General features: G+C 36.5%; 1 protein-coding gene across 1 annotated transcript in view; it reads left to right on the top strand.

Moving 5' to 3' along the window:
• The first annotated feature begins 652 nt into the window (after positions 1-652).
• Positions 653-26,209, top strand: part of MPP5 (membrane protein, palmitoylated 5 (MAGUK p55 subfamily member 5)) — a 26,248-nt gene continuing 691 nt past the window's right edge. The window contains exons 1-12 of the mRNA XM_008935365.1: positions 653-1,168; positions 8,168-8,376; positions 13,860-13,937; positions 14,676-14,822; positions 15,414-15,575; positions 18,108-18,185; positions 19,068-19,251; positions 20,311-20,382; positions 20,850-20,921; positions 21,574-21,741; positions 22,448-22,650; positions 24,062-24,172. Coding sequence (XP_008933613.1) covers positions 802-1,168; positions 8,168-8,376; positions 13,860-13,937; positions 14,676-14,822; positions 15,414-15,575; positions 18,108-18,185; positions 19,068-19,251; positions 20,311-20,382; positions 20,850-20,921; positions 21,574-21,741; positions 22,448-22,650; positions 24,062-24,172 — 1,851 coding nt within the window. The 5' untranslated portion in view covers positions 653-801. The remainder of the gene's footprint in view (positions 1,169-8,167; positions 8,377-13,859; positions 13,938-14,675; positions 14,823-15,413; positions 15,576-18,107; positions 18,186-19,067; positions 19,252-20,310; positions 20,383-20,849; positions 20,922-21,573; positions 21,742-22,447; positions 22,651-24,061; positions 24,173-26,209) is intronic.

Below are 26,209 nucleotides of genomic sequence, written 5' to 3'. Positions count from 1 at the left end.
TCTGCTTTAATACATACCTGTAGGAAGTACTAAGAGTAGCTGCTAACCAGAACTGTCCAGCCTTTATCCTAGGACTTTATTCGTACTTGGCATTGTGCAGGTGGAGCTCTAGGCTGCTATGATTAGCATGTTCTGGGAGAGCTCTCTATCAGACTTGTCTTCTCTAAACCTGGGAAGCAACGTGTACATGAAAATGCCTCAATTTAAGAACAATAACTTGTGTTTAACTTAGCATGTTCACTATAAGCTTAATGTTTATAAAAAGTTATTAATACCTAGTGTTTGTAGGCTCATACACATGGCTTGCGTTGGAACTTTTAAGAATGGAAGGATAAATTAAAACTGAGTGGGAACTTTCAGAAACCTGCTGATTTGCAATTGTGTGTGTTAGTGCTTCAACTAGGAGACATGAGAGACTTTAGCATTTGTTAGAAAAGGAGCATACTCCTTTTCTAACATTGGCACCTGACGTTTACTAAAATGTGTGCAGTAGATTTCTGAAGGTTCTGTAGTTCTTAGTAGGGGAAGAAGCACTGTGGAAATGTGGGGGGAAAAGTTCTGTTGTTCTGATGCCTGAGGACCTGGAGAGCTGTCTTAAGGTGTTTTCTTATTCATGCAGTTATTCACTAACTTCTTTTGACTATTTTTCATTAGATTTTCTTCCTGGATGTTTCTTCAACTGTCTTGTGATGGAAGGGAACTATTTTTGAAGTTATAATGGAGTTTATGCAACATTATAATGAAAACTGGCCTAATAGCAGCATTTATGTTTGAAGAGAATAAGCATAATTACAAATAATCATGACAACTTCTCATATGAATGGACATATCGCAGAAGATTCTGACAGTGAAGTAAAAAATGTGGATCTTGCATCTCCTGAGGATCCTCCGAAGCACAGAGAAATGGCTGTCGATTGCCCTGGGGATTTGGGCTCCAGGATGATGCCCATGCGGCGGAGCGCTCAGCTGGAGCGGATCCGTCAGCAGCAGGAGGACATGAGGCGCAGACGGGAGGAAGAGGGAAAGAAACAGGAACTGGACCTTACTGCTTCCATGAGGCTAAAGAAGCTAGCACAAATCCCTCCTAAAACTGGAATAGATAATCCAATATTTGACACGGAAGAAGGAATTGTTTTGGAGAGTCCTCATTATTCTGTGAAGACAGTAGGTAGGTAAAATACAATGAATGGACTAATTAATGGCAAAAGTGTTTAGTTGGCCGTTAATGTTCTTCTGGTCCACTGAAAACCTAATTTAGTTATTTCTTCCTATACAGATTTAAAGGATTCTGGTCCTTTGGATTTGTGGTGTTCTGGTTTTATTTTATTTCTTTGGTAAGCGTAAGGCTATGTGCCTTTGCAAGTGGCTTTTTGAAACCAATCCATTTGGGGAACAGTTAAATACCCTGTAGATAACTAATGAATTCAATGGATGTCTCCATCCTCTTTAGGCTAGGGAAAACCATGCAACGAATACCCAATTTTATTATGTCTGAAGCACAGACCAGAATAAGCAATGAATAAAGACTTTTTGTAATTTAAAATCAAAATGCAGTACAAGAGTTTTTAATAAGAGAAGCATGCTCGTGTTTTCTTCTCATTCTGCCTGTCTTGCATTGTCAATTATCAGCCAATATAATTTACATTTTCTCTTTAAGTATTGATGTTGATAGCTAAAATCTGCTTACATTGGCACTCATTACATTAATGAAAATGTAATGTTAATAATTTTTTAAGAAATAAATTCTGAAATTATTTACATAGCTGTCATTGCTTTACCTATACTTTTGTAGAAAAAGTTTCTAATCTTTATTCCTCAAACATAAGTATCTATCTAAAATGTGGCATGTCACTGGAGTGAAAAAGAGGCACTGGGCATTTGTAGGAGTCTAATTCAATTTTCCAAATTTATACCTGCTCTGAGATAGACTGCTTTTAAAAGGTGCCCTTTTTTTGAGCTGCACTAAAGATTCTTGCTGTTCTTTCCTATTGACTAGTAGTAGAGAGCAGAGAGTGAGAAACGGGTAACTTTTTTTTTTTTTTTGCTTTGTCTTTACTATTTATGTGCCAAAGCAACGTTTCTGCTAAAGACTTGTCCCTATTCCATAACCTCTGGTAATCCTTATTGTACAAATCCCTGTTTAGGAAAATTCAGGTTGAAAGGTTTAGCAGGAAGTCATCCTGTTCGACCTCCGGCTGAAAGCAGGGTCAATCATGAAGAAGTCAGGTGTACTTTGTTTTACTGCAGGGCTTGTCAGCTTCTGCCCAGGAGATCTCTTTGTAAGAAGATTCTGTAGTTTATGAAAGTGTTATATATTTGATTGTAAAATTATCTTCTCAGGACACAAAGCAGATCCAAAGATTTGACATTGAACAGTAGGAGTGGTAGGACTTGCTTAGCCACAGTGTGCAAAAGCTCTGAAGACTGACTGCAGGAGGAATTGGAAATTTGAACTAAGTAAGGGAGGAAGGAATGACTTAGAATTAGAAAGCTGAGGCTAGGTTTCATGTCAGAGATGCTGAGAATTTTGAGGAAGGGCTAGGTGGAAACCAGTGGGCAAAGAACTAAGCATGGAAGCTGGTAGGAATGAGAAATGAGTAGCAGTTATGGGTCTGACAGGCCTGAGAACCAGTTAGAAGCTGGAGTAGACTGAAGCTGTTTGAACATGAGAGACAATGATGGAGAAATTACTTGTGATGACAAAAGGCTATTTTGAAAATCTCAGTGTGGGGATAAAATGGGTGGAGGTTGTAGGGGAAGCTGAGAGACTATTTGTGGAAAAAGCTGGAAGGAGGAAACTAGGTCTAGCTCAGCAAGAAGAGGGGAAATTGGTGTGAATGGAAGCTAGGATCATGTGAATATTTGATGCAAGAAGAAAAACACCGAACACTGGAGATGAGGTGTATATGTGAAGAAAGGTAAAACAGGAAATAGCAATATATGGTATAAGCTTAATCTTGAAGGAAAATTATTAGATGATTATGTCCACTAGGACAAACTCCTCTTCACTTTCAGAGTTGAAGTTTGGGTCTTAGCATTGTTCTGCTGTCAGCGTATTTCTGTTGAAACAGAGGAAATTGCATGATTTAACTAAAGTTATTCCCCTCAGCTTTCAGACACTGTGAAAATCAGAAAACTAATGATGTGCATCTCTGCTCTGAATGACACTAAATAAGGCTTAACAATATATGCATAGAGTAGAAGTTCTGACTAGCTTTCTGAGTTAATATGGTCTGTTCTTTGAGTTAGAAAGGCAGGGATCTTTAGGAGCTTTAGGTAGGCTAAATAATGCTATATCCATATACGAACCAGGAAGCTGAATTAGGGCTTCATAGGCATCTATTTCAATCAGAGAAGTCACAACGCAGTATTAACACGCTTACACACATACTACCATTATTTCCTTGCCAGACAGAATTATAGTAGCAGTTTGGATCAGGTAGACTTAAGGTTTAAGAAAAGAGGATTTATAGCAGTTTATCACTCCTGTTAAGAGAGGTGCTTTTGATTTGTACTAAACTGTGATGTTGAGTTGTCGCAAACTTGAAAAAAAAAAAATGTTCTGAAGTGCTATGATCTCTTAACCTGTGTAGTCTGTAAAGATTCTCTGTTCAGTTATTAGTGCTGTCAAACACAGAGTTGTAATTTTAAAATTTAAAAAAATGCTTCTGCAGTAACTTAGCCTCTTGGAAAAATCTTCCTGCGCTATTAAGCATGTGCTTTTTCCAGTTTCTGGCCTAATCATTTTAACATCTGGCACTAATGCCGAATTTCAAGTGAGTAATTTTTTTTTTTTTTTTTTTTTTTTGTATTCTGAAAACTATCTGTTCCTGATCACTATCAGGACAAGGAATGTTGCATTATGAATATATCTCTACACACATAAAAAAAAAACCAAACAACCAGTTCTAGAGAGGATTTGAGTCCATTATCATTAATACTCCTGCTTTTGTATAGAATATCTGGATGGGAGAGGCCACATTTTTTACAATTTGTGTACAACTTATAGGTCTCCAGGAAACTTGCTAGCCCATGCCTTTGTCCAAAAAATAACTGCTAGTATGTGAAATTTTTCACAGTTCATCTGTTTGGTTATAATGAATTTCTGATCTACACTGCCCCTGATTCTTTCCATCTTTCCACTTCTGCTCTCCAGGTCACAGTAATTAGTTGCTTTCACAAATCTCTAAGTTTTGTTAGGAAAACATCAAATAAACCTGGGCAGGTGCTACCAAATTATAGAGATCATAAATTAGACTTATTCAGTCTTTTTCATTTTTAAATACAGATTTTAATTTTACTTTTTTTTTTGTGGATTTTTTCTGTTAATCCATCAAGCCTCTGCTAAAGGTACATTTTAGATAAGAAGATTGTCCTGATGGTGTTGATTTTTCTTAGTTTTGAAAATGTTTCATAAGTGTGAATGTCTAATTTGACAGATCTTTGCAGTATCTTTATTTTCATTTAAAAAAGGACAAAACAAACAAAAGCAGATTAAGCAAATTGAATTTTATTTATAAAAATAAAACAGGGCACTTAATCAAAACAGTTTTAAAGGGCATGCTTGTTATCCAAACAGGGACAGCTGCCTTAATGGAAATAACTGTGCAGCTAGAACATGTGCATGTAGGTGTTTAACTGTTTCTTTTTTCACAGCAGTGTACTTCTATAAAATGCAGAAAATTTTTTGCTTCCTGAGCTCATTCAGGTAATTTAATTTGGTTAAACCTGTTGTGGCTATGGTGAATTTTTTTTTCCCATAGGAGAAAAACTGCCTGGTTTTTATTCTTATACCTTGGGCAAAACTTCTTTAGAAATGCATTATAACTAAACTTTCAGAAGTAGTTTTGGATAAAACAATACTTTTCTTAGCCCTGTGCTTCAAGAAATATATGGAGCACATATATATATATATATAGGACTAGTATGCACAGTACTCAGGAGATCTATAAAAAAAGCTTGGGAATTAAGATATTTGTGCTGACATATAATAAAGCAAATTATATCTTCTTAGGTTTGATTTTCATAACTTTTAAGTTGATAAACAGCAACTGTTTTCTTCTTTTTCTAATCTAACATGTTAAACTGGGTCCTCCCCTGCAGTTGCATACCTCTGCCCCAGCAGTCTTTTGATTAATGTGTATATCACACAGTGCTCAGTCACATTCCAGCCATTTCATAGCCTAATGGAAAAAAGGCTGCAACACTTATTGTAAAAGAAGACTTTAAAAAAAGTAGTCAGTTGCCAGTTGATCTGCGTTTAAAAAATGGACTTGTTCTGCAAAAGAGCCCTGACTTTTTTTCTGTGAGTAAATGCAGATGTAAATCTTTTACTGAACTTTTTTCCTCAACACAACTCTTTCAATAGGAAAAGTCTAGAGATGAAATCTTTTGTTACCTGGCTTTTTTTTTTTTTTTTTTTGAAAAGACAAAAACCACCCCAAAAAAAAAAAAAAAAACCTGCACCAAAATCTGATCTGCAATTTAGAATTCGGAAACAGGAACCTAGAGAGAGTTAGGCATGCGTAAAGCCAGATTTGTGTGTGGTTTTATGTGTATGGGGTTTTTTTTCATTGAACAGGTGTCTAAGAAATGGATTGTTACCTTTTCTGGAATATTTCACTCCTTACAAGCATTATTTCTATTTTAGGATTGGTATGAAGGGGGTATTTGCTTGCTGTTTTAGGGAGGGGGGGATTGTTTGTTATAGGGCTTTTGCATCCAGCACAGATGAATATTCAGTGTAAAAAGGGAATTTATATGGGAAGAAGAGTACTATAGTAGTTTCTAAGGATGACACAGAACAAGCTAGCAAAGTGCTGAAGAGAGAATACGTAGAGGCATCTAGGAACAGGCTTTCTTTATTATAAGTTGTCTGTCTTCATGTATTTATATCATACATGCAAAATGAGCTAGAAGGAATTGTGTATACATACGTGTGTATTTGAATTCTCAGATAAGGGCAGATAGATGATTTGGAAGTAATGGATTAAAATTTATGCATAGGAAGAGTTAGAAGTGAGGTTCTTCTCTAATGCCTCACTTTTTTTGAATCCAGTAACACTAACAAATAGCAGCATAGTGTGTTTTTTAACTGAGCAGGTATCTGTAGGAATTTCACAACATGTGTTTGTTTTACACAACTTTTATTTTTTTTTTAATACTTGAAAATAGTGTACTTGCTCAGACTTGGGAGTATTAGTTGCTGAGATTTTTTAGTAGTCTGCATACTCCAGCAGGTAAGAATTTTGCCAGCTGACAAAGTCCTATTTAGCAAACACTCTTGCTGTAGACTGCTCTTTAGCCTCCTCTCCGAATGGCATTTGCCCCATGTGATAGGCAGTATACTGTGTATACAGCTCCAAGTAAGACATTGGCCACCTTAATTGGTGTGAGCTGTGCTGGATTCCACCTGTGGAATATCCTGCACAGCCGGTATCCGAGCTTTCCCTGCAGCTCTTGTGCTACTGCCCTTGGTTTCCTTGGTGGTTACAGGAAGAAGCCCTTGACCTTTGGTGGGTAGGGTGTTTTTAGTGTTTGTGGAATGGTTTTGGAGGGTTTTTTTTCCTTTGTTTGTTTTAATTGTCCTGAAAACAGTGAAGTACAAGAGTAGTAGCTCTGAATTATTTCCTTTTGTTATACAGAAGACTGACTTACAAACTCAAAATTGAAAACATAAATGTATGTATGCTTTGTCCAAAATTAAAACCATTAAACTTGATTGAAATCCCTATTTTTATTAGGCTTTATGGTTTTCGTGTGCCAATTTGTCAACCATTTAAATCTTGTACTCAACAGGTTTATGTCTAGCTTTGTGTTTAGTGTACTGGTGAATTTGAGGTTAAAAATAGATAAAAGTAACTTCTTGACAGAGCGCATCCATGTTAGTGATCAGTATCTACCCTGTTTTAACATGTAAAAATTGCAACTTGGCTGATGTCTTGGTAGTGTTGCTATTTTTATGTTATTTAATTAGCTTGTAGTGAATACATGAAGGTTGCTAAAACTTAAAAACAAATCTCAAAGCTGATATCTTGATACCAGCATCAACCAAATTTTAGAATTTGGAGTTTTCTTTGTTGTTTGTTTTTTAAAATGCCAGGATTTGAAATTCTGGCTTACTTGAATTTGTTAAGATAAACAATAGCTGATCAGCCTCTTGTGGCTGAACAGATTTTTTTGCAGATAATGTGTGAGAATGCATACAATATTTCAGGCTCAAAACACCCACTGTTTTAGTCTGCTTTAGGAATTCTTATCTGGGTTTGTATGCATTATAGATAGGATTTATGTTCCTTGGATAGGTATTTCCTCAATATTGAGAAGTGACATACTTTGCAGAAATTCTCATTGGTTAAAGAAAAAAAAAATATTTGCTGACAGTCTTTAAAAAGCACCTGTAAAGCATCAGATTAGTTCTTGGAGCTTGATAATGTAGTGCATATATAATATTCTGCAAACACATGGAAACGGTTTACTAAAATATGGTAAAATACTTTATAGTCCAAGCAGAGCTCATAGTCTCATAGGTGAAAGATGTCAAATTTCTTCTGATGCAGATAACTTTCAGAACTCTGAGCAAAGATAATATTTTTTATAATCAGTAACTTTTTATCTTAATGCGTTAAGACTGAGCATAATTTTATATTTAGAAATTTAGTGTCATTTACTTGCATACTTACAAAATGAGTAATTTTGTAATATTTAGTGAAGAGAAATATCTATATCTGCCAAATATGGTGGATATACATGGAAAGATGTATCCAAATAACTATGAAAATTTAGTGCACCAGGATTAGTTTAGCAAGAGAGTTATTTTCATATTGCAAAGTGGTCCTTCTTTCAGATTTAGCTGTGCATGAGCTGCAATTACTGGATCTTTTACGTATCGGTGATTTCTTTCAGAGAAGAACTGCTCCTGCAACAGGAATTTAAACAGTGTAGTAGCTTTTTTATTACTGCTTTTACCAGCTTGAGGGTTTTTTTCATTCAGATATGTTCTGATAATAAAAGTCAGAGTGAATAACGGATAACTAAAACTTGCATGCATCATTGTTGATTTAAAAACTGAACAGCAAAAAAAATTTTGGTAAAAATCTTAACAAGATTCACTATTAATGTTTATATTAACTCATACCATATTTATTTTTTGTTATCTCTTACCTAGAAGTGGAAGAACTGTTAACTTCTCTTAAGCATATCCAGCACATTTTGGTAGACCCTCAGAGCCAAGAGGATATCTCTCTCATTTTACAGCTTGTTCAAAATAGTGATTTTCAGAATGCATTTAAGATACACAATGCTGTTACAGTGCATATGAACAAAGCCAGCCCTCCATATCCTCTCATCTCCAATGCACAAGAACTAGCACAAGAGGTATGTACAGTATGCATCTCTGATATATATGAAACCTATAATCATAGCTCTTGATGAAATATGTACTTAAGCTTGTCTGAGTTACTGGATGTTGAATATGAAAGGGATTATAATAGTCACTGATTGCTGTATCTGGTTTTTCCAGATTTCCAGACAGTAACTAGAAAAATACTTTAGGGATAAGAATTCCCTTTTTAGCATGGGTAGATAGGCATCAGGAAAGGTTTTAACATAAGGAAAGGGAGCAGTTATAAAAATTTACCTTCAGTATTCTTTACTCTGAGCATTCAGGGGTTGAAATACATACAGCTAAGACTGAGGGGTTGTTCAATGATTTTATCTTCATTTTTCCATGGCGTGGTGCATGTATGTATTGAAGTGTGGCTACCCTTTACGCAGATATACCTTTGTTAACTGTAAACTGCCTAGCTTGAATGCCAGGGTCAGTGCAAGCGTAGCCCTAATATTCAGCAAAACGCTCCAGAATTTAGTGCCAAGTGAACCAAACCTACCTGTTCAAAACTGGCTCAGGTACACCACTTGGAGAACCTCACCCAGTATATAGCCAATCTGCAGTTGCTCAAAGGCACACCACTCAAACTTCAGTATGGCAACAGGTTGATTTCTGGTTGGTTTTTTTTTAATCTGTTTTTTTTTTTTCTGCCTGAAGCAATTTTTTTCAACAGATTTTTCCACTCTCCTTCATTTTCTAGACTTTAGTCTTGTAAGTCAAGGAAAACAGTTATAGCAAGCTTAAAGTTCTTTTGCAGAAGGAATTACTGATTCTTGAGAGACATTATTTAACTGTTATCTGAAGGTACAGTGTGCTAATTAAACTGCACTTCAGGATTTTCCTGTTTCGGTTTGTCAGTAAAACTGCCAAAACCGGGTGGGAGTATTTTACATATGAGCTTCCCTCTGGCTTATTCATCAGCCTGTAGGCTGCTGTAGGATCCTCACTAGGCTTCTTCAATGTCTGTGAGCCTTAAAGGAAGCTTTTCAATTAACTTCTGTTTGCAGATTACTTCCCCAAACACCCATGTTACTGAGGCCTGGTTTGGGTTTTCATTCAGATACAAGTCAGTTTTTGAATCTTAATTTACAATATAGGCTGTTACAGGTTTATCTCTGAAAAAAGATAGCTTTTCCCCTTCATGGATGTGACAACCTTTTTATTTGCTGCTTAATAGAAGTTTCCAAGAAGAAAATATGCTTAGGGAAACTCTAGGTTTATTTTCAAACTTTCATATTCTTCCCCATCTTCCCTGCTCCTCACCTTCTCAACACAATCCTCTTTTTTTTTTTTTTTCATGTGAGTTGATAAATCTTAAAATTAGAAGGTGGTGCAAAGCCAGTTTTGTTTCTCAACCATCCATGAAGAAGGCTAAGCATAGCAAAAATAATTCTTTAATCTAAAACTTTTAAACCAATGGAATTTTTTCATCACCCAGGAGATTATTACATAAAAGACGACATCTTTTGATTCTTCACATCCCATCCCTGTCTTGTCCAGCCTTGAAATTCCTGAAAAGTCAATATATTGCCTGTGTCTGTTCCCATTTTCAGATGTAATCTAGTTTCTCAGTGATTCAACTTCTGTTGTATTTGGGTGACTTGTATTTTGCAATATGTTAAATAACATCCTGAAACATTTGAGCTGGAAATTCAGGTCAAATATTTCTGTGATTGATAGAAGTGTCTCAAGAGGAACACCTTGAGGCCTCCATTCACATCATTCTGTACTTCCTAGTCTTGCCTGAATACAAGGTCTTATGCTTGGTTTTCAAGTTCTTTATTCCTTTTGGAAAGGCTTACGTATTTGTCATGGTAGCAGTACAGGAGGAAATGATTTCTGCTTTAGGACAAATTGGGTTTGGGTTTGGTTTGTTTTTGTTTTTGCTCTTTTTCCCATGGAAAAGTTTCTGTCTTGCATGCCCAGTTTTTTTTCTTGTACTGTGTTTTTTATTTGTCTGTTGCATTTTCCATCCCTAAACATAGGCACGGGAAGTTTCCCAAGAAAGCAGTTTGTTTACTTACCTTAGGGTGCTTTTGAAAAGACATTTAAAAAAACCTGGATTTAAGATTCTGATAGTATCTTGAGGATAGAAGCCACGAGACATTACAAGAAAGAAAAAATAGCAGATACATGCATAACATTAATTTTTAATGACAGGTAATGCTAATGTGCGTATTTTAGTGCACAGGTCATCAGTGACAGTATAACCCAAACTGTTTCAGAGTGCGTGTTCTAATTTAAAGCTACAGGTGTGGGGTTTTGGAGGCTTTATAATGTGGAAGAGAACCTGTTCTAGAGCTCCTGGTTCTGTAGCTCTAACAGCAGAAGACTTTTTGCAACACCAATTCATATTGCAACTTGAAGTATCCTCCTTTTTTTTTTTCAAACTAAAAAAGTAAAAAAAATTAAATGAAACTACATGTTTGGAAGTATTATTCGAGGGAATTATCTGCTACACTGAACTTAATTTTAAAAAAAATCTTATTTACTTTTCAGTTCTTTGTTTACTCTTTCATTGATTGTTTGCTTGTATAAAACGTATGTGCAGTGTGTTGTGAAAACTGCTTTGATTTTTAATCACTAACAATACATGACAGTGAAATGGTACATTTTTATTGTCTAGTCTTCTTTAGAAAATTCTTAAAATTAGCAACACATTTGTACAGTTAATTTTTCCTAACAATTATGATAACCAGGCACCAACAACTTCAGTGTCTTTTTCTTTCTTTTATAAAGAAACTTTAATTGAATTTAGAAGGTGGAAAGAAGCACTTGAGATTAAGGAATTTATTTTAGAGCTAATAGTCATGTAACATGGTGTACTCCAAGTCTTAAATAAAAATAGCCAGTAAACATCAAGTATAATTAAATTGATTTTAAATCCATTTAAACTTGACCAAGATGGTGGCAAGGATTATGGGAACATGGTCTGAATCTTGACCTTGTAAGAATATTTGATGCAGCATTCAAGACAGTTTGTAATTTTTGGCCGTTAACAGTGCATATCAAATGCCTTAAAGATGTTATTGCTATTAAATATACTTAATAGGCTCAGTTTATATGAGCTGTTTGTGTAAAGGTTTCAGACTTGCTGTTATGCGCTTTGGCAAGTGCAGGAAATTAAGATAGGTCAGTACTTTTGAGAGGATGCACTGGAAACTTGCAACTTTTGGTCCAAGTGCATTACAATGTGTATGTATATTCCCTCTGACAGTTCTGCTCACCTGAGAGTAAACAAGATGATGACTTTGCAGCAGCAGTTAAATTCTGAATGTTGAGTATCACTCCAGTGTGTGCCTCCACAGTACGTGCTTCCAAACTGTAGTGTGTATAATGAAACCAAATTAACTTTTGGGGGGCTGCTTGAACTAAAATCGATGTAATTAACAAAAGCTAGGCTGAAGAGTTGTTAAAATACTATTATTGCCACATATTTAGTGTGGATTGCCTATGCTGTCTGTAGTGTCACTTCTGGAATGACAGCCTACATTCAATTTCTTAATCTGATAAAACCGTGTGATTCATTACCATGAGTAACAAATCTGACATGCATCTTTCTCTTAAAAGCTGAGGGGGGAGCTCTTAAAGTTTTGAGTAATTAAATTACTCAAAGCAGAAGTTTAACTTGAATAAAAGGATATTCACTGCACACAGAATGACTGGTTGGGCCTGGTTGCATTCTTTTGCCCTGTCAAATCCCAGCCTCTGATCTTGAATTCAAAAGGTGGTCTTGCTTGTAGGACTTCCAAGTTGCTTTTTGAGTAGGTTTTTCTGTAAAGGGGTCATAAAGGTTGGATAAATAAGGCTTTAAAGCTTCTTGTAGCTTATTCAAGGAAGAAATTGAAAGTCTTCTGGAAGTTAAATACCTCAGATAAACCTCTACAAGAAAGTCTTTTGTATAGAAGAATCTCCTCTTTGAACACAGAGGAAAATTTGTTAGTGAGATGTGTCCTTTACAGTGCTCTGTCTGCTATATGGCATCCCAAAATTCAGGCTAAGCCGGGAATAATAGCTTCCTGGCCAGCTCAGAAGTATGACTGAAGTCAGGCCTATATGGAGCTGAATTCTTTCTGTTCTCTAGGATTTTGAAGAAATCAGTTCAACTGATTTAAATCTTCTGGTTTCATGTTTGAATTTTCTCAGCTATGCTACGTTTGCCCGCCATGAGTCATGTTCTAGGGATGTCAGAAGGAAAGCTTTTGGAGGTTGTACCAAAGAAGTTTATTGCTAAGCACAGGAACTTTTTCCATGGAAGTGTTTTGTTAGCAGTGTAAGGATCTTGCTCCATGGGAGCAGTGGCTTCTGCTAGAATTTAAAATTACCTTTACTGTGTTCAGTACTGTCACATGGTAGCTTCCAAGAGAGTTGTTGGCATTTCTGTAGATAATTGCTTCTAGGAAAGAGGCTATTGAAAACTTTTAGATCTTTCTAGATCACCCAAAAAGCATAATTATTTTAACTTTTCAACTTTGTGGTTTCTTGAATCTTTGTTAAGTCACATTACCTCATCCTTAGGAGTAAAAACTTTTTTATACCTACTGGAAAAAGTAAAAATCTTTTTTTTTTTTAACCTACTGAAAGCTCCTTCTGTGTTATGTATGACCTACTCTTGATGTCTCTGGGTTCATTTGTGGTTTTGGACTTCAGTGCCTTTGGTCAGATTAGGAGAGGATAATGGCTATGGGAAGAATCATCTTCAGCCTCACCTTTTGGGTAAGAGGGACTTCCCTGCTCCTGGGTTTCTCTCTAAGCATACCAGGATTTTCTACTCTTTGCAAGATGATGATAAAGCTTGTTTGGTAATTGTCTGAGAAGGCAAACTTTTTTAGGCAACTGAAGCTGCTTGAACAAAAACTGTCCTTGTATTAATGTGGAGTATTTGGAACCTAGACAGAGCAACCTGGTTTCCTGGGACCTTTTGAAGTCTTGACTCCCACACTTTGAGGCAGGGGCTCCAGGATGCATTGCAAAACCTGTCATGGAATCTTTGGTCTTGCTGTTGGGGAAAGTAGTTTGGGTAAAAATAAACCATCTACTTTTAATGAAAAGGGAGGCTAGTCACATTGAGAAACTAATCAATTTTAAAACATTGGACATATTCACATAATAAACTTCATTGTGATTGATTTCATTATCATGTGCCTTTCTAGAGTTTGTTTTTTGTGTGTGCATCTGGTAGCTGAGCTCATTGCCAGTCTTTGGTATTGACCAGATCTGTGATGTACTGGACCAGCTTAGATTTGGTAGGTGATCGCTGAGGCAAGACATGCTGGAGCAGTCCTGTGGTCTCCTTGCCCATTTTCCTCATGTGTACCAGATGAAGTTTAACAATTATGTGAATATACTTTACTTTCAGTAAAAGGAATAATGGCAACTAGGGGTTGGTTTGTGCTTGAGTAGGGGTGGGAGGATTGCTAAATCACTAGCTAGATCAAGAGTTTAGTTTTACTGTTTCATTTCTTTTTAGGTACAGAGTGTTTTGAAACCCAGTCACCATAAGGATGGGCAGGAGCTTAATGCTTTGCTGAATGCTCCTCACATGCAGGTAAAACAAAATGGAACTTCTAATTAATGTATTTCTCAAAGCTGTTTTAGGTATAATGTACTTTTTGCAAATGTTTTGGGCTGACTGGGCAAGGGTGGATTTTATTCTTCAACTCTGTGCAGATCTGTTAGTATTTTTCTAGGATGAGGAGTTTCCAACTTCCAGCAATTATGGAAACTTCTAATCAAGTGTAGTGCATGTCTGTATGCAGCCCTTGCTACCTTCTACCTGTGTTACAGGGTAATTTGCACATAATGTAGCAGTAGATCACTAGGGTCAGGGCCACACATGACCTGCTTTACTTATGTTTTTTTCTTTGACAGCTGTTTTATTCTTACAATAGGGTGCATAAAGGGAGTTTTGTCCTGTGGTGATGTTGTAATTCTATGAATAGTTTTCACTGGAGTAGCTTCTTATGTCTGTATCCTCAGTTACATATATAGTACATCAATGGCTGGGTTTTTAGGAAGGAGAAACTAAGTACAGCCACATTTGTGTGTTCAAAATTGCTTTTTTCATTATTTTCCAAGCTGAAAGGAAAGTTTTGGAAATTATGTAGCAGTAGGTGTTGCATTATCTGTGATAAATGATTTATTTTTTTTATTGGTTGAGTTGGTTTGCATTATTCTGTAGCCTGCAAAGACTATTCAAATTGCAGAATTTCATTATATGTATACAAAATAGTACAGTTCCAAGTGTGACGTTTTCTGTAACTAAGCTGATTTTCTTTAATGCTAGGCACTTTTACTGGCTCATGATAAGGTTGCAGAACAAGAAATGCAACCAGACCCTGTGACAGATGAAAAATTTTATGACAACGTTGGTGTGTATGGAGGGGAGACAGTTAAAATAGTTCGCATTGAGAAAGCTCGGGATATTCCATTGGTAAGTACTGATATTCACTCCTGGAAATGGGTAAGCTTTTTTATTCTTTCCAGATGGCTATAGAAGTTTCAGAATTTGTGGAGGTGATGTTTAACTTGTAAACACTCTTCCTTCCTCCTAAATGAGAAACAGTCATAGATGGTAAACCTTGTGTGCATCTTCATACAGCAGTAGCTGCAATACCATTTATAATCTGTACAACTTCTGCCAATTTGGGATTGGACAATTTTTTGACAGAAGTAACTATCCTAAGCTTTGCTGCAGTGGGGCTTATGGCCTTGTGCCAACCATGTTTTGTGTTTTTCTTTAGCAACTCTCATTTTTTGTCTTTCAAATATGTGTTTCCTTGGGAATGCATTTTTTTAAAATATCAGTAATTTTATGATGTTGAACAATCCAATTCTTCAGTCTTTAATGCAGCTTGAAGAAATCAAGCAGTGTCTTTTTTTAAACTGGAGCATTGGGTCCATGCATGTAAGCTGTTGCATGTAAGCTCTTCCAACATAGTTTCTCCACTGGCTTGGAGTGTATAACAATAGGTGGCTTTGAGTTTCATATATAATAAATTCAGAATGTGTTGCTACTACACAGGGTGCTACTGTTCGCAATGAAATGGATTCTGTCATCATTAGTCGAATAGTGAAAGGAGGTGCTGCAGAGAAGAGTGGGCTGTTACACGAGGGGGATGAAGTTCTGGAGATTAATGGCATTGAGATTCGTGGAAAAGATGTTAATGAAGTTTTTGACTTGTTGGTGAGTTGGACACTTATATTTCCCTTCTGGTAAATACTAATTCAAGCCAGTTGGCTCTGCTTGTCATTTGTACTGATATTTAACATTAGTTTAAAATGATATTTATTTCGATCATGCAATATAAGATCATGCTGAGCAACAAAAATTGGCTGGTAAGTGATTGCCTTTGCATCTCTTGTTGGGCTTTTTTCCCCCTTCACTTATTAAACTGTCTTCACCTCAACCTCTGAGTTTTTCATACTTTGAGTCTTCCAGTTCTCTCCCCATCCTGCTGGGGAAGGGGAGTGAGTGAGAAGCTGATGGGTGCTTAGTTTCTGGCCAGGCTTAACCCACTACAAATTTTATCACAGGGGACCTTTACATGACAAAACCTTTTAGTCTTTCCCTCCTGATAGAACCCCTTTTTTCTAGTAGTTTACCAGCATAGACATTTTTCTGTTTGTTATGTTTTTCCCATTCATGACAAAAATTACATATCAGTTCAAGAGCAGCTGGTCAAAACAACAGGCAAGAAATCCACAAGCAGCTAGTAACCACCAGGTACTTCCTCTCAAAGGGCCAGCATTTTCTCTTGCCCAGTATTTCTGTTTTCTCATGCTTTTCTCTGGCACCTGCTGTTGTTCAGTGTCCGAGATGGGACACGTGGAGCTGACTGAATCTTGAGTCTCATTGCAGCAGACAAGACCATTCTGTCAAAAGTGAAAACACATGAAAATGACAAATTTTTTTTTAAGAAAAGTTAAATTAGAACTTTGATAAAAAAGATTGGAAATCTCCATTATCGCTTATGTAATAGGATCTTTGGGGGGAAAAAAAGATAAATATAGTTAATAAATCTTCTCATTACTTAGTAGATCTATGCTTTATAGACAAATCAAAAGCAGAACAAAGATGTGTGTTCTGCTCCAGGTTGCATTATTGTGGGAAGATTTGGCAGCAATATCCACAGAGGAAGTTGTTTTGTGCTACAATAAGACTGTAGTTCTTAGTAGACAATTTGCACCCGTAGTTGGATAGGGTTTTTTTCTGACATTTACAGTTGAAATTTTTCAGCTGACACATGGAATGAGATCAAATAGAGGTAGAAATGGGAGGGGGTTTTGGAATTTTTAAGCCATTTAAAAAGATTCTTCTAGTTATTTGAAAAACCTTCAATCTCCATGTGCTTTTTGGATCTGAGATACCTGAGATTCTTCATGCTCTGCAGTCGTCTCCATTGCCATCAGTACTTTTTCTTTTTTAAAAAAGCCGTATTTAGTTAAGTCCTATGCTTATAAAAAGTATTTTGTAGATGCTTCACAAGTAATTAAACTCTGGCAATTTAGTTCTCTGCAAAAAGCTTGTTCTGCTCTTCAGTAGATCCTGGAACCCAGGGTTACAGAATAACAGATTTAAAATGACAATATAGTAACATAAGAGCAAATTACTTGCTGAAAAATAATAAAAATCCCACAACACTACATATTTTTTAACTGTATTTGTTAAATTGTTAATTTAAGATAATATTTTTAATGCTATATATATTATATTTTGTAATGTGGAAATGAAGTTTTAAAGTGCTTCAGCTCCCAAAAAACACTTAAAGCACAGGAGAAGGAAATTTCTCTCTTCATTTTGCCTCACCACTTGCTACTCAAATGATAATAAACTGTACATTATTTTAGACATGACTATTCACACAATACTGTGAAATGTGCAACTATGCATACAGAAAGTCATGGATTTTCCTTTCCTGCAGCCTAATCGTGTTATGCTCAGTCATGTTTATCTAAGCCACAGGTCTGAATTTTTTGAGACATGCATTTGACTTTGATTTTATACAACATCAGTTGTGTTACAGTTCATGGAATGATGTGTAGGATGTATAGGACACGTGAAGCCCTTATCATGGGTTGGCACTGGCATTTTGTCTGGACACTCATTCAAACAAGTAAGAATTGTTTAAAGCCAGGACGCTTACTGTGTTCTACCTTCTTAGCAGAGGTGATTGCAGTATTGATATTAAGTACTTTACAGGATTTGAATGTGTTAGGTTTTTAAACAGTGTGTTTTGTATGCTTTAATAATGTTAAAAGCATAAAGTTGTAATAGAAATGTTTAGATTTGAAAACACTATTGCATTTAAGCAATTTTTAAAAAAATAGTATTTTTTATATTTTTGTTTCTTCCCAGCATAGATCCACTTGTTTGTATTTTTGAACAGAATGAGAGAATATTGTTCTCCATTTCTCCTGAGCTGCTTGACAGAATTGCAGCTGCACCATTTCAAATAGAAATAGTTTATGTAGAATCAAGAAAGCTAGGTTTTTAAAATCCAAAGGTCAACATTTGGCTTTCTAGCCTGTCAGTGAATCACTGCATCTGTATCTGCAGTATGTCTTTTAAACCAGTTAAGGGCCAGGTGATGTGCTGTGTAGGAATTGCCTTTTATGGGAATTTTTGAAGCATTTTGTGAAAAATGTTATTTATTAAAGCTGTTAATCTTAAGCCATATTTTGATACTGTATATGGAGAGTCTGTTTTTCTTCTCAGGCTGATATGCATGGTACTCTGACCTTTGTATTGATTCCCAGTCAGCAGAGCAAGCCACCTCCTGCAAAAGAGACAGTTGTAAGTAGCTCTACATAATTTCTTGAGCTGGGTGATATGTACCTTGTTTTACCAGTAGTGCGTAGGCAGTTCTTCTCTGGATCATTTACATTGTGGAACAGAATCAAAATGTAATTGTTTAAATTGGTTTAACTTCTACCAGACTAACACTTGCATTAACTGCTGAAAATGATCGATGGTGTTAAGCTGAAATTCTTAGTATGATTTGAACTATGATCCTAAAATAGTAAGAAATTATAAAACTAGAACTGCCTGTGGTTCGGAAGTTCTATTTTGAAATTCCCAATTTTTCTATATGTGTATGTCAATTGGATTGATGGCATTTGGAAATATGCTTTGAGGGGAAAGTTTGCATGCTGGAAACTTTAGTCATTGTCTTTTTAAGAAACACACTTTTCTTGAGACAGCTTTAACACTTTGAAGAAAGAATGCACTGATGTCACAGCCAAACAAAAACAGTAGTGGTTGGTGACAAAGTAAAATATTTTACAAGTGAAACTTCACCTAAAGCCAAGGAGATGGGTTTCGATATGTGTATTAGGTGTTTTAAATAGATCAGAGTATCTCTGATACTTTCTGAATGCAAAGAATTTAAATCCTTAGCTCAGAGGGTTTTGCCTTCTAAGATGGTGATGATATTGCATAGACTTTTTCATTAGCAAGAGTTCAGTTCAGGCCTTCATCTCCAGCCTAGCACAGCTGTGGCTTTTTCCTTGCCAACCATTCCCGTATCTCCTGTATACCTCAGATAAAGTTTCCATTTTATAGAATCTTGCAGTTTTTATATATCAGAGCTCCACTGCAGTTACTGGAAGATGAGGTGTAATTCTTTGGAAGCCACAGGGTGTTTTTTCTTCTGTTTTTCCATTTGCTATCCCACAGATACACGTGAAAGCACATTTTGACTATGATCCCTCTGATGATCCGTATGTCCCCTGCCGGGAACTGGGCCTGTCCTTTCAAAAAGGAGATATACTCCACGTCATCAGCCAAGAGGATCCCAACTGGTGGCAGGCTTACAGAGATGGCGATGAAGATAACCAGCCATTGGCAGGCCTTATCCCTGGTAAATAAAACTAGAAAAAGCTTGGCAGGCGCTTGTTCCCATAGCCACATTAGTCTGGTTTTCAAAGACTCATATACCCTTGAATATCCATTGCCTTAAATATCTGTGACTTTGGACCTTGTGCAACAAAGCCTACTGTTGGTTATGTAATTCACTCACTTAAAAGGTTGACCTTTTAGGGACATCTCCATGTATAGGTGTTGAATACAGAGTAACAGCTACTGCTTCTGCTGCAGTTCACCTTTCAAGAGCTACTCTCTCCCTCCTCCACCTTGGGGACTCTAGTTTCAGAGTTCCCTCTGCTGGCTACAGCAGAAACATGGAACTTGAGCCTACTTCTTCTCTGGAGATGAGAGCAGCTATTCAGTTTCTTACTATATCAAGAAGTGTATTGGAAAAATATATCTTTCTGTAGTAACTTTTCTGCATGTTTTCACTTAAAAGTAACTGAAGCTCTTTGTTAAGTCATGCTTCCTTTCTAACTGATGGCTTTTGAGTAAGAGGGTTTTCAGACATTGAAGTCAGTGTATAATTTTTGCATTGAAATATGTGCAGCACTCTAGTCCATTACAGATCTGCTGATGTGCAAAATATGGTCTTCCAATTCCATAGAATATCACACTGTTACTTTGACATTTGAGTAAATTGAGAGGAACAACGACTTAAATGTAGGCTAATCTTTTCCAAGCTTGAAGTTCAAAAGATTTAGTATAAATAGAACATATTTAGCGTATAAAAAATAATTGGGAAACCCTGTCATCATTGTGGGATAATGTAGTCCTTCCAGTAGTTTCAATTTTTCAGGCAAAAGCTGTCCAGAATAGTACAAATGCTCTGCAAGTCTTTCTTGATGAGTGTATTTTCAAAGCAGTAGACAAGCTTCTCAGCAATTTAATTTATCTTTTAAAATTTCTTTTGTGTCATATTCTATGAGAACCTTCTGAGATTTAGAATGTTGGGAAAAAGTAAAATGAGCAAGTCATTACAAAAAAAAAGAAGTATGGAAATGGTTTCTAAATGTGAAATGCATTGTACTTTTTTTCTTTTTAATGCATTAAGGAAAAAGTTTTCAGCAACAAAGAGAAGCAATGAAGCAAACCATAGAGGAAGACAAGGAGCCAGAAAAATCAGGTTGGAGATATGCTTCCCTAGGGGGGGAAAAAAAAAATCTAACTCTTATAGAGATGCTAATTATTGATACCTGGAACCCTGCCATTGTGGTGTTGCAGAAAATTCTTTCTTTTTTTGTAATAAGTGGGATGATTCTTTGAAATTCTTGATGTAAATACAAGTCAGAATTTAGCACTTTAAATAAATCACTTTTTTTTATTAACTTATGTGCAGTATAATTAAGAGGAGGAAGGGAAATTTGGAAAGCCCCCTTTTTCTTGAAGAATTTAATATGACATAACTCAGTTGAAGTCCTTGGCCTGCAACATTTGCTTAATACACCAAATGGGAGTAATGAGCTGAAGAATTTTATGCCTTTTTAGAACTGCAGAATAAATTTCCCACTTTAGTGATCCAGGGAGTAGATATTATGTGAAGCTTTTTGCTGTATGGTTATTTGATTTTTTTGCCTTTTTTTTTGTTATTAGGAAAACTCTGGTGTGCAAAGAAAAACAAAAAGAAACGGAAAAAAGTTTTATACAATGCAAATAAAAATGATGGTAAGCAACCTCTTCTGCATAGCATGTGCACTTTCAAGCATCTCTAAAGGATTCTGCAAATAACCTTGTGAAAAGAATGCTGAAATGCAGGATATGACGTTTGAAATAATTCCTGATGTTCTGTGTGGGAGAAGTAGTGTGGTTTGTAATAGCATTTAGAGAAAGATGGAGAAGAGGTGGCAGGATTTGTAGAGTCAGTGTCTTTAATGAGGACTAAATGATAGGGGTAGAAATCCAGATAGCTTTTTAGGCATGGAAATACGTATAATTTTACAATGGTGAAATGATTTATTATGGTTTTGTAGTCATGTTTCACTCTGCATAATGAAGTTTAGTAAATGGAAAATTTCTCCACAGAGTTAGTAGGCTACTTATGCTATATTCTTACAAAAGTACTTTGGGACTGGGATGGTGTTTTTGTTGTTGTTGTTGGGCGTATAGTGTTATCCTTGTATGAGAGAGCTATTTCCTGAGTTTATCTTTCTGCAGAAAGAGGGTGAGTGGGAAGCCTGATGTCACTGGGCAAGTGATGATCGCAGGGCTTCTACTGCTTTGGAGTCAGGAGCTGCCTGAAACTTGATACTGCAAGACAGGCCATGCACCAAACCAACAGTAAAGCATGTTGTGACTCTCTCTCTCTTTCTCTCTGAAGATTATGACAACGAGGAGATTTTGACCTATGAGGAAATGTCCCTGTATCACCAGCCAGCGAACAGGAAGCGGCCCATCGTGCTGATGGGCCCGCAGAGCTGCGGGCAGAGCGAGCTGCGGCAGCGACTGATGAGCGCCGAGGCGGAGCGCTTCGCCTCCGCCGTCCCCCGTGAGTCCCACCAGCACCTCCTCCAGCACGCTCTCTGCAGACAAACCTTGTGTTGAGAGCAGCAATGAGGAGTTCAGGGGTTTTGAGCTGGATAGAGCCAGATCTTGGGTAAAGAATAAATAAAGTTATATCTTGTGTGGCAGAAAGCAGCTTTGGTAAGTCGATACAAATCCACTATCCCAACAGAGTGTAATAGAGGCATTACAGGACATGCATGTATTTCAGTTTGAGTAAAATTGGACTGAGTATAGAAGTTTAAAAAATAAACTGGTACATCCATCAAAGATTTTTTTTATCCTGCATATATATAAGTTTAGGTGGCTTTTGTGCCTTCCCGAGCCACTGAAATATAAGTCTATTTCATATTTTTACAAACAGCTTAACATTATAACTTGTTACAAAAAAACTAAAGCTGTTTTCACATCCAGAATGCAGCTGCACAGGTGAAAATTCCTTTCCTTGCTGGCAGTTTTTTTTCTCTCAAGGTAATGTAAACAAGACCTCTAAATGTAGGTTCAGCCTTTGGCAACTTAATCTGTCCAGGGGTACTTATGTTGAAAATAAAATGCTTGCTTCTCTTGGATATTTCAAAAGCCTTCTTTTGCTTGGTTAGCAGTGTCCCCCCTAAAAGAAATAATTCTTTCTCCTCCTCAGTTCTACAGGTTTATCACTGTCTCAATTTCTTTTTTGTTACTCTTGTTTGTAGATACTACTCGGAGCAGACGAGAGACTGAAGTAGCTGGCAGGGATTACCACTTTATTTCCCGACAGGCATTTGAGACTGACATAGCTGCAGGGAAGTTCATTGAATATGGAGAGTTTGAAAAGAACCTCTATGGTACTAGCATAGACTCCGTGCGGCAAGTGATCAACTCTGGCAAGATATGCCTTTTAAATCTTCATACCCAGGTATGGCAATGCTGTTGTCTGTTGTATTTTAATTGTAGAAGCTACTGTGAAAATCAAAAGAGTTCTAGTTATATAAAATACAAAATATTTTGTATACATAATATTTTATATAAAGTGTGTGTTTCCAAGGTTCATCTTCATGTTTATTCTAAGTTTTCCTTCAATGATGTTTAGTTAACTCTGTTCAGTGGGTTAGAATACAGCTTTCCTGTTCCTTCTTTAGAAATACATACATCTCCTTTTTCTGTGGTAAAGATAATAGTGGCCTTGGTTTCCAGATATTTCAAGCTGACGATACAATCTGAACTGAAAAATTAATTAAATTTGTGTCTCTGTCTTCCAATTACTCTGTGAGCTCTGAGGTTTTTGAAGATAGAGAGGAAGTAGTTTGTGATTACACTTGGAAACTGCATCTTGGGAATGTTTATGCAGTTCCGTAACAGACAGGATTAAAGTACATCACATCGATTATATTGAAAAGCTCTGTCAGTATTATGTTTTGATTATGGAGAAGGAAGAGATAAGTTGTGCATACAGACCTCAACTTGGAAATAGAGGCAAATGTGGGAAGAGACAGAGTCCTGGAACACAGCCCATTTCCAATACGTACGATATGTATGAGGCCTGCTGCTGTTACGGAAGTTGTAAAAACCCTAAAACACAGACACATTGGTGAAGTCTGGTAGTATTGAAGCTACAATTAGCTATCACCTTAGGACCTTGTGATACTTTACTAGAATAGCTCATGAGTGTCTCAAAGCACGTAATAAATTGAAAATTCATAACCCTTTGAAAAGTCATCTAATTCTGTGATTATAAGAAATATGTCTCAGAGACAACTTGTTTGTCCCGAGACACACAGAAGGAACCTTTTGGGAAAAAAGTCAGTCTACAGTTTGGTTCTTTTTGTTTCCCATCTCTTAATTTTTTTGCCATGTTACATTTATATTATGCCAAGCATAGAGAGGTAATGCATCTGGTACCTTGTGTTTTAATCTCCAAAACAGAAGGTTGTAGTATTTAAAGTAAACTGTAGTATCTATAGACTCTTCTCTCTGTTGAAAGCTCCAACTGTTAGCATAGTAAGAAAATGTACTACAGTGTAGGTGGATTTTTTTTTTGCTGTTGGATACCAAAAGGTATATTCCTTCAGTTATGAAGGAATATTCTTGAATGAAAGGAAGTGTTTGGCTTCCATGGAGCTGAAAAATGTTAGAATATTAATTTTGTAGGAAATGTCTGAACTAGTGAGTGGTGATAGTAATACTTTTATGGTTAATTATACTGCTGTTAAAATATTGTACAATTGTGTTTGAAGAGCATGTTAGCAATTCTAGCACATGAATAATGCATCATTAAATGTCCTTTTCATGTGTGAAACTTAAATATTTCATAAATCCTATTTCTGCAGTCACTGAAGACACTACGAAATTCTGACTTGAAGCCATATATTATATTTGTTGCACCACCTTCACAAGAGAGATTGCGTGCTTTATTGGCCAAAGAAGGGAAAAACCCAAAGGTAATGTGTCTAACACTTCTTGTGAAACCGTGCTGCTTTTTATTTACATACCTGGAGTGCTTTTGGTAAACAAATTCGTATACTCTTTGCTTGGAATTGGGAGATGGTAAAGCTACTGACAACGTGTGGGAAGCGGTACAGTTAAGAGCTATGTGCTCCAGGTTAGTAGGCAGACCATACTAAGGGAAGGGCTCGAGGTGCTTTCACCTAATAGAATATGAGAGGTATGAGTCAGGGGAATCTACTGCTAATTTAATACTCCTGGGATGCAATGTCTCAGTTGTGTATACAAATATGACCCTTTATTTAAAAACTGTGGAAGACAACTTTAAATTAAACCTGAGAGTAATTTGAAGGGGAAAATTATTATTGTTTTTCTTTCGAGAACTTAATCTGCCCTTGGAAAAGTATTTCTTTGAAAATATATTACAAACCTCTTCAGATAAAGTTATTTTAATCTTGATCCTGTAGGATCACTTTTCATGCTTCAGTTGGAGTTGTGTCAAGATCTCAGCTTATCCAGTTCAGATAGTTTCGTTAATGAGAGATTAGTTCTGCAGAATGGAATTGAAACCTGCAGATAAAACCAGAATGCCTCATAGTGCAGAAAAGGTCTTTATCAGCTTGTGACACACAAAGTGCTTATAGCCAGGATAATGAAATATATTGCTTTTAAGCTTTTAAAATTATCTACCCTACAGTGGCTGGTGATGCCACTTTGCCACCATAGTGTCTTCAAAGGTACTAACTGAGTATAATGGAGTTTATACTGAGGAAGAACAGTCTTTCCAGCATAACTCAAAGGGACTCTGGTACGGCTGTTGGTCAGGAGTAGTACCTAAATGTGGTACAGGAGTGTTGTGCTCCCCTTGTTTTGATACAAGGGTGGTGTGTTGCCTGGATCTAAATCAAAAAGTCAACTAACTAAAGTCCAAGTGGTAAAACAGAGGGATTTTTCTTTTTTCTTATTTGGCTGATATATATATATAATATAATCATAGTATAGCCTGTAAATGAGCGTGTTTCCTCCTTCATGGTTACACAGTGAATGAAACTTTATTTTATATAAATACTTAATCTTATTTATGTTCTGTTTTTCTAATTGTTCTAATCAAGGAATCCCATTGCAATAAAAATTAGTATATTGTTATTGGTGTTAAACTTTGCCCATTTTCCTTTTGATTAATCGCATTGGGGTTGTATTTTTCAGTTGGGTAAATGTTACTGTATTAAACTCCTTCCCCTGATACAGAATAGGGTGTTTCTTGCATGTATGCCTGTCTGTGGCTTTGATTTCAAGTGTGTGTAATGCCTAGAAAAGTCTTGAAGGCCTGAAGTTCCTTTTGAAAAGATCCTCTTTAGAAAATTATCTCAAAAATTATACCTCAATATTTCCTTATATAACGCCAACATAAGCTGCAGATGAACAACGACACTTTTAGAATCCAAGTGTAAAAAAAAATTCTGAAGTAAAACAAATAATTTCTGCTTCTCCCTTTGCATCATTTATGTACATCCAAATTATTCTTGCTTTTGACATACTCCTCTCCAGCTCCCAAATCCTGTTTTCCTTTTTCCTGCAATGTCGTTTACCTGATATTACAGGAATTCAGTCAACTGAAACATATAACTCTCACTGTCGTTCTCCTTGTTTGTTGGTGAGAATATTTCAGTGCTACCTGTTGCCTTTGAGTGCTTGGTGTTTGTAGTGCTACATGTTCAGAGCAATGTTGTCATGGTCTACACCATTCAAACCTTCTAATGCTGCCTCTGCCATCTCCAGTGTTTTCCAGAAGGGTAGTGGGACTAGCAACATAATGTATTTTTCAGAAACATGGTTTAAGAGCCTCAGTGAGATGAATGTCATAAAAGGAGCAGTGCAACATCTTAGTTTACTTCAGTCTGGGAGAGTTACTTAGCAGTTTGCCACTTAGGGCCAGTCAGAAAGGATTGTCTGGACTGCCCTTAGCTTTCAAATACGTGTCATGGTTCAACGTTATGAACTTCCCAGTAGCTGGTAGCAGTGCCATGAAAATT

Source organism: Merops nubicus, unplaced genomic scaffold (assembly GCF_000691845.1).
Source record: "Merops nubicus isolate BGI_N331 unplaced genomic scaffold, ASM69184v1 scaffold19562, whole genome shotgun sequence".
Lineage (NCBI taxonomy): Eukaryota > Metazoa > Chordata > Aves > Coraciiformes > Meropidae > Merops > Merops nubicus.
The sequence above is the reverse complement of the archived record's forward strand: the minus strand, read 5'-3'. Positions and strand labels throughout refer to the sequence as shown.